Source organism: Propithecus coquereli, unplaced genomic scaffold, assembly GCF_000956105.1.
Source record: "Propithecus coquereli isolate 6110/MARCELLA unplaced genomic scaffold, Pcoq_1.0 Scaffold18, whole genome shotgun sequence".
NCBI classification, from domain to species: Eukaryota; Metazoa; Chordata; class Mammalia; order Primates; family Indriidae; genus Propithecus; species Propithecus coquereli.
This window is the reverse complement of record NW_012142745.1, coordinates 7,469,931-7,479,160: the sequence shown is the minus strand read 5'-3', so window position 1 is coordinate 7,479,160 and position 9,230 is coordinate 7,469,931. Positions and strand designations below refer to the sequence as shown.

General features: G+C 38.6%; 1 protein-coding gene across 1 annotated transcript in view; it reads right to left on the bottom strand.

Annotated features, from left to right (window-relative positions):
* The window catches only part of NYAP2 (neuronal tyrosine-phosphorylated phosphoinositide-3-kinase adaptor 2), a 277,315-nt gene that overhangs the window by 92,832 nt on the left and 175,253 nt on the right, over positions 1 to 9,230 (bottom strand). Inside the window, exon 4 of the mRNA XM_012642508.1 lies at positions 2,458 to 3,558. Coding sequence (XP_012497962.1) covers positions 2,458 to 3,558 — 1,101 coding nt within the window. The remainder of the gene's footprint in view (positions 1 to 2,457; positions 3,559 to 9,230) is intronic.

Here is a 9,230-nt window from a genome sequence, read left to right as displayed (position 1 = left end):
TTAGATTGAATATTAGAAAATTACCAAATTGACTTTTCTAGTAAAGGAATAGAGGCTTGGAAAGAAGAGATATCAGTCTTACTTCTAACCCTGAAATGTAAAAAATTCCTGAAATGTAAAAAAAATTAGACTTTAGAAGTCATGAATGTTATACTACTTCACATAATTTATTCTGTTCCTAAGGTGTCAACAGGTATCTACAAATTCTATCTGCAAGAGTAAAGGGGAGAGCTGTATCAATGAGTGGACTGTAAGAGCAATTATTGGTTTAATCTCAACAATTTTGGCTCTACTTTTTGCATTACAGAAGGATTCTGAGAATCCCTATGATTTTGTTAGTATCTAATAGTGTCTTTCTATTTTCCTTGAGAATCAAAAGTAAATATTAAAAGCAATTTGACTATTCATTTGTACTATCTGCATTTTCCCTCCCTTTCATTTATGTAAAGTAAAATACTGAGGTTAATGTAACTCGGGGGCATGCCCTTTCTCTGAAGAGTTGATGCATGGTTAATAATAGCACATGGTAAGGAATTCAATCCTTGGCTCCCTAAAAGCTATAAAGAGGCTAGATCACTTTGTCATGTACAAGCTTTGTTTTAGAAGCACACAAAGCTCGTTTTTGGACTCAGCTGGGGAAGTCTGTGACATATAGCACATAGACTGATTCTAACAGATGGATTTTTCTTGAAATAACTTCATTAGCTAATCATTTCTTTTACATATACTTTTTCTAGCTAATTGGCATAGCTGCCAGCTGGAGCTGTTGAGGATCCTCCAAAGAATCTGATAGGTAGGGAGAAAATCCAATCATCTCACCAATTCTAAGATGAAAATTCTATTAATTTCACTCTAACCATTATGTATTTTAAAAGTAAAATACTTATTTTTTTTCTCTTATTCTAAATACCTTACATGATCTATGTGAAAATCAAATCAATCATCTGGAAAGAACTTTAAAGTTTAATAAATTATCTAGACCAGGGTTTCCCATCCATGGCACTATTGACATTATAGACAAAATAATCCTTTTTTATTTTTTGTCATTTTGGCTATCTTGTCCATTTAGGTTATTAAGCAGCAGCCCTGGCCTCTACACAAAAGATGTCAGCAGCACCCCCAGTTGTGAAAACCAGTAATGTCTCTAGACATTGCCAAATATCCCTGGGGGCAAAATTGCCCTAGTTGAGAGCAGCTGTTCTGGAAATAGGTTGCTCCTAATTTTTAATTCAATTCTGAAAATAATTTAAAAATAATTTTATGTGTATGTATATATATATATATATGTATATATATATGTGTGTGTGTATATATATATATGTACGTATATAACTCCAGACATGACTAATATATTAGAAATTGGCGCCTTCCAGTTAGGTAAACAAAATGTTCTAGAGGTAATTATTTAAGTACTAATGTTTTTATAAATCTTTCTGGGTAAAGGAAAAAAAAAAGGCAGAATTAATGGCTTATCACTACCAAGGAATATTCATTATCTAAAGAATGTCATCATCATCTTCATCAACAAAAGCATTGAGGAATTCTTTTCCTTTAAGGAAAGTCCTCATAAGACTGTAGAAACAGATAAATAACACAATCTTGTGGAGGGATTATCTGAGACATAAATGATTAATTACCAGTTTAGGTGCCTAAGGCATTTTTAAATAATAGAAAGTGTACTTTAATGAAAGGGACACAGAAAAAAACTAACCTGGATGTGTTTTGACTTTATTATATACTTGTGAAGTGATTTGGAGCTCCTGAAAGGGCTAGTCATTCAGACAGAGAAACTTCCTGGTCTTTGAAATTGAATAGTAAAAGTAATGTTCACCACCTTGATGATTTTTCTGTAAATTGTATATCGACGGATCTAGGAAGAGTACCATAGAAATAAGATATGAACTACCACAGCTTTTAAAAGGAAAGCAGTGAGTCTATTCTAGTTTATGGTGAAGGTAAGAACATAACCACCTGAAGAATGCAGAAAGAATCATTTGTTATGTTTAAAAAAAGTCCTAAATTCTATTGAAATTGCTTTCTTTCCAACAAAGTTTTCTAACACAGATTTTCTTAAGTAATTTTTTAGTATACGATAAAGATAAATGCTAACATTTAACAGCCCTGTTTTGAATGTTTAATTTTTTCCCGCCAAAATCAAGGTATTTACCTAAAAATTCCATCTTGGCCTCTGTCAGACTTGTCAGGGCCACTGCAAGAATTTAGATTTTACACTTGATTTTTTAAAAACTTAGGAAATGATTGTCCTGTTTAATCCTTTCAGTACCGCTTCAGAACACACTATTCGGTTTAGCAGGGCAAAAGGAAAACAACGCGAGACTTCAGCGGAAAGGCCTAAAGACCACATACTCCGTGCTTTAGCCGTAATAACGGGCTCCATTTTGATTTTGAGCCATAAACCACGCGCTGGGGCTCCCCTCAGCAGGACGTGCGACTTACTCTCTGCGGGCTCCTTGGAGCGGCGGCCGCTGGACGACGACTTCCTCAGCAGGCTCCGTCCTGAGGTAAAGAGGCTGGTCAGTTCTTCCAAAGGACTGGTGGGTGTTCGCGAGCGAGAGCCGCCCGGGGCCGCCGCCCCGTAAGTATTCACCGAGGCGTTGACCATCTTGGCCCCGTCTTGCGACACTGGCCTGGGGGTGGCATGAGGCACTGATGGAGAGCTCCTTGAGAGGCTGCCCGAATGCACAGCGTCGTAGGGAGGAGGCCTTTTGAGGCTCAGGGGCGTCAGGGACCTCCCCATGCTCACCGGGGAGGGAGAGGTGGAGTGACTTTTAGGGTAGCCGTGCGGAGACTGGGTTCGGTACAGAGTGGAAGGGGGCGGAGGAGACGAGGACAGCACAGCAGTGGCAGAGGCGGCTCCCAGGGCTCCCGTCTGGTCTTTGTCCAGTTTGGCGTGGCCGGGGGTGTGAGACGGCAGAGAGGACGGAGACGCTCCAGCCGACTGCTTCATGTAAGACACGTTTTCCAACACGGGAAGCTTGGTGACCTCCAGCGGGGTCAGCGGAGACTCGTCAGAGTTGGGGGAGCAGTGCACGGGGGCTGGTGGGAACACCAGCAGTGGGGGTCTGTGAGAAAGCAGGTTGGGGAAGGGCGGGGGGATGTCACAAAGCAAACCCTTGGGAGTACATGGCACTGAGGACTTGGCGAAGTCCAAGTCAGGCACCGTGGGAGTAGCACACTGTGAAGAACAACTGTGATGGTCAAAGTCGCATTTGGAATCTTGGCCTAAGTCGTCAAAAATGGGGTACTTCATTTCCTCGTAGACCGCCTCGCTCTGGTCGTCGTCCTCTTTCCTGAAGTCTCTGAGGATGTTCCCCACCATCTCGATGTACACGGGCTCCTCTTCCTCTGGGTCTCCCGCGGGGCTGCCGACGTGGGACAGGGAGGAATCCCGGGTGAGGGACGTCCTCCTGGGCCCATGCTTTTTGACGTACGTTTCATCGAAAGATGTGCTAAGCTGAGTGTTTGGATTCCGTTTCGGTTTGGGAGGAGGAATCTTCTTGGAATATTCATCACTGTGGGGTCTCGGTTTGGTCGATACTAAAAGAAGAAGAGAAATAGTAAAATAGATGAGTATAATAAGAAAACTTTAAAAAATGATTTGCACTTGGGTCTATTGCTATAACCTTTTGGCCAAAGAGGTAGTCTGCTTCTTTTCTGGCTTGAGGCTTAGACTGAAAAATCAACGAAAGGGTGAAACATATGCAGAAAACATTTCCCATATGCAGAAAAACGTGATGGCAGAATGATAATCTTTCTTATCTTCAAACTAATGTGAGTAATCCAACACTGATAAATGCATTAAAATCAGGGCTATTCACCCCTCTGCCTTATAATTTCTAAATAGAAACTTTCAGATAAAACATGTTGGATAAGAGCAATCACAAATTTCATAAAAAATTAACCTGCAAGAATTAAGTGAGAAAGGAACTCAGGAAGAAAAAAAGTTAGAATGTCTGTTAGCACAAATGGTACCCAAAATATCATAGAGACTGAGCCCTTTTACTGATGTGGCTATTACACATGATCACATCTTGCTTGCATTTAGGATAAAAATTTCCCAGCCTGCTAGACTTAATCTCTGTCTTGGTTCAAATAAATAGCTTCTATATAGATGGGTCTGATACTTCAGGGGGAATTGATGTGAAAATCTTATGAGGCTAGACAAGTTAATCTCTAAATCTCCAGGTATTGTTGATTATGGTGTATTTGTCTGTTTTTGTTCATAAGATCTCTTATGATATCCCAAATGCTGTCTTGGAATGAATTTATTAGATACGTTCCACTGACACAGCAAAATGCCCTCGAGAGTTTTAAAAGAGAGTAACTCAGGGAATGATTTGTAAGCTTCAAGAATAACTTCTGAATACTCACAACAGATACGTGTCCCAACACATCCCACAGCCTGCTGCAAGCCCCCCTTTTTTGACAGAACATAAACTTATGACACCATACAGTAGGGAGGAACAGGCTGGCAAATGTCTGAGACCGAAATGAATTGTTTAGCATGCAGAGAAGGTACCTGTGTCTTGTTATTATCTCATTATCTCATTGTGTTGATATATGATTACAGTGATTACCATTATTATGCAATGTGGCAGAATGTAGTTGCTTACAGTAGAAGATAGCATATAGTGTAAGTTGACAGTATAGCTTAGCGTTGTAAAATGGTGAGGAAATAACAGCCTTCTATATAATTTGCAGCCTGAAGAGAGGGGTCTGAAGGCCCAACTCGGGAAACATCTGAATTCTTTGTTTTTTTTCAACTAGCGTAGCTTATGATATAGGAGTGCTTCTGAAACTTACTAAAGGAGAGGAAAGTGCTTAAGGATAAGTTATGCTAAGCATCAATCTTGTCTTAGGCATGAAGGAACCAATCAAATACTCTAGTAGTGACAATGTATCTCACTCTGATTTCAAACATTCTGTGCCGTTGTATCTGTGATCATATTTTACTCACTACAACCAAACAGCTTTTTGAAGGGGAAGGTTGTTAATGTAGGTTGTTAATGTATCTAGACTTTTCCTTTAACTCATACTAGGAAAAACTACATGTCATTTTCCAGGGAGCTGTAGCAGTGAAGTCTTTCACTGACCAAAGTGAAAAGCCTGGAGACATAATGGAGTGAAAACTACCCAGGCAGTCATTCTTTAGGAGGGACCCAAAGTACCTGTACCACCCAACTTGGCATAAATTTTACTGGTTTTGAGATCGATCTACTGAGTATATTAATTTTCATATGATTTAAATAAGTCATCAGAGTATATAGAAAAATTTGAGCCCTAATAAAGTAAAACTATAAACCAATGAACAAGGTTGACTTACTTAGTACAGAAGAATTTTGAAATAGTCAGGACTTGGAAGAACAAAAGCACACCCAGAGTGTTCTTCTGAAACTTGTTTCCTGCCATCCTCAACCCTAGGAAATCACTCAAGACTAAGTAACTCAGGCTCTGGGAAAATATTTGCCACAAATATTGGGTTTTGGGGATTGAATTGTGTGGGGTTGAGGGAAACCTTTGAGGAGAGGAGTCTGAATAGGGAAGTACTCTATGAATGGAGGGTTAACCTGAGGCCAGGAATCAGGGTGTATCCATGAGATGGATAACTTCATTATATGGAAACAAAGATATTTAGAATGAGATTTTCATTTTTCTTCCTCTTAAACTATAATTCACTTTTGTTTTCTTTGACTCTTCACTAAAGTCTCATACTTCAACATAGACTATGGAGAGAAATAACAGTACAAAAATTCAAGCATCTACTGAGTCTCTTTCTAGGTAGCAGTGCTACATTGAGGTGAGGCTATAGTCCAGGATTCTACAGGCTGAGAGGCTGTCAGTGGTAGATCTGGGAGTATGTGGTATTCAGGGAAGGAACAGAATATGAATGACACTGGAGGCAATGTCTCTGTTTCCCACACAGGTGGCCCTTGGAATGGATAAGACCAATAATTGTGTTATACTCAAAATGTGAGCAAATGACACTTCATTTTGTTTGACAAAAGAAACAGAAAAAAATTACATGAAGACCCTCTATATCCATGAAATAATTGAAGAAAGAGAAGTTTCTATTCCAGAACACAACATATTTATGATTAAGTTGAAACAACTATTTGTTAAGAAGAAACTTGGACAACCCATTTATACCACAAGAACAATTTCAGCGACACATCAAGTATAGATACTTCCTGACAAGGGAAAGAGAATATAATACATGACTCTTATGGTGACTATGAGATGATCAAAGTTGACAGTTTTTATTGACTGAATTGTGTCCTCCTCCCCCCACAAAAATTTCATAAATTGAAGTCCTAACCTCCAGTGTGATGGTATTTGGAGATATATCCTTTGGAAGATAATTAGGTTTAGATGAGGTTATGAGGGTGAGACATTCATGATGTGATTACAAGAAGACACACCAGCGAGCTAGTGCATACGCTCTCTCTCTCACTGTCTCTCTCTCTCCCTGCCATATGGAAATATGGAGAGAAAGAAGCAGTCTACAAGCCACGTAGAGAGCCCTTACCAGTAATCGACCATGCCAGCACCTTGATCTTGAACTTCTACCGTCAAGAACTGTGAGAAAATAAATTTTTGTAGTTTGAGCCACCCACTTATTTTGTTACGGCAAAATTAGCTTCGTGACCTAAGACAAGGATATTTATTGAGTCCTGTGTAAAGGCCCTTTGCAGTTGAATGATGAGCACCCACTTTAATTTCATCCTCTGGCATTGGAATACTTTAACTAGCTTTGTCATTTTAGAATTAATGCAACTGTTTTCCAGCACTGTAAAATTCTCCTGTCCCCTGACTCTACCTCTTTACCTCCTGCAACCATGTCACAAAGAGCACATCCCAGCTACATACAGAGATGCTCATCCCAGACACCTGTCCAGGAGCCAGCTTCCACCACATGCCTGTGATGCTGCGTCTTCCTGATCTGACTCTCCGGCCTCTCATTCGTGGAAGGAATATGCTACTTCAATCTGACCCATTCTCTGGATGTTTGTTTGCTGTTGTTTGCTTTGGTATACTTTACTCCGTGCCCCACGCTGCTCTGCTTGTTCAGCCCACAAGCTGAAATAATTCCCCAGCAAGCCTTGCCCAGGGAATCCCCCATTATCTGAGCAAGCTTCTTCCCTCTTTCCTTTCCTGCCTGGTTTAGGGAGCCGAATGCATGTAGATTCAGACAATTCAAGCAATCGCTTTCCGTACCCTCGTCATCCTCCTCCTTAGCATCGATCCAAATTTGAAATGAGGGTATAAGGATATTTAGAGAGTAAAGTGTTATAAATTACAGATGATCGATATGAATAAACAGATCCATTCCTTCAATATCAAGGAAGGCATTTTTTCAAAAAAAAAAAAATCTGCTTTCCTTTCCACACCCTCCCCCCTTGCAATCTCATCTCTGTGGAAAATCAGAAAAGGAAATAATGTCTTTTCTAATGAAGTGATTTTTCTTTCCATTTTCTGTGTATCATCTGGTTTTACATTAGTACAAGTATTGAGTAAATAATTTATAGAACAATGAAGATGTGTTTCAACTGTCATTAGTGCTTTGTTAAAAGTTTATCTATATAAGGAAAAGTCTGAAATTTCACGAAACATTGTCCCATAATTTATTCTACTTTAACCTCACCCTAGAAAATTAAAAATTAAAAAAATTCATTTAAAATGCCATTTTTATAAGGTACTAAAAATAGTCTTCAGCTACATACATAGATGCTGAAACACTGCTAATAAAAGACAATAAAATTGTATTGCAAATTTCAGCCATATTCAACAATAATAAAAAGGTGATTTTTATCACTCTTGCATAGATTTTAAATTATTTCTAATAAGCCCAAAGACAGAAGCCATAATTCCTGTTCAGCTCCAGAACACAAATTTTAGTGCTTAAAATAGTATAATGACAGTAGCACTGAATAAGCAGAAAGTGACATTTTTTTAAATGAGATATCTGAGTATAAAGGTTATGCATGGCTTTCAGTCAGGCCCAGATGATCTGTCTTTCACAGTTAATTTTGGAAATTCATCATGTCCCTTGTCAACCTATCTTTCAGAAATACTTTTTTCTTATTAAAAAAAAGTCACATAAAATCATGCTTTAGTATCTGTAGGTGTCCTTGACCCAAGAGGTGAAAAAAGAGACACAGCACAGGTGAGCATTTCCCCTTCTAGAAAGACTCTGGCCACAGAATCCCATAATTTGAAGGGGTTTTAGAGATTATCCAGCCCAAACTCTATATGTTACTGGTAAAAAAAAAGAAAAAAATGAATTCCTTACCAATCACATTATTTAAGAGAATCTCAACTACAATCTTTAGTTCTCTTTGAAATAAAGGAAAACAATAGTGGAAAAAGCTATGTAGTTCATTATTTTGTACATGGCATATAGTATCATTTTAAACAGTCCTCTCAGCCCGTGCTAGAATAGTGGAATTATAACTTTGTATATCTCATTATAGAGAGAAATTTAAACAGTTTGAATTCAAACTGGAAAATGTGGATCCATGGAAGGAAAATAATGTCCACATTGTGCAATACTGGAACCGGCTGATTCTAGAAGGTGAGAGACACATTTCCCACTTTCATCAGAATTGTGCTCACAATAACTTTTTCACAACTCACAATTCCACGGCTTTGAAGGATATTTTTATTTTCACAGTCACAAGCCCCACAATACTATCCACAAAATTGTTTTTTTAAAAAAATTGACATGTTTTTAAGGGATGGAAGTTGCAAATGCCCTTAGTCTGTTTACAGTAGAAACAAGAAAGTGTAATAATGTACAAAAAAGAGGGGGTTTAGATTTGTAGGACCTGTGTTACAGGCCTGGATCTGGTGACAATAAAAATGGAGAATTTGGATCAACATTTTGGTGGAACCAAAGTAAGGCATGGAACTGGCTCAACAGTGTGGTTGTGAAGTTGAGTGGGATTCAAAGAATCTTGGCTTGATTCTCTGCCAAGAAGACTCTGCCAAAGACTTGATCGTGATCCCTTCTCTGCCTCAGTCAAGATGCATAGTGTTGGGCATATTACTCTGAAATACAATTTTATTTATACTCACATTTGCTATATATACAATAAGAAACTTTAATCAGAGCCACTGTTCTTTGAATTACTGATTTCTACCCATTTGTTGTAAAATAAAATTGGAATCTGTACCCAGCATTTTTTAAAAAATATCTTATAATAGATTAG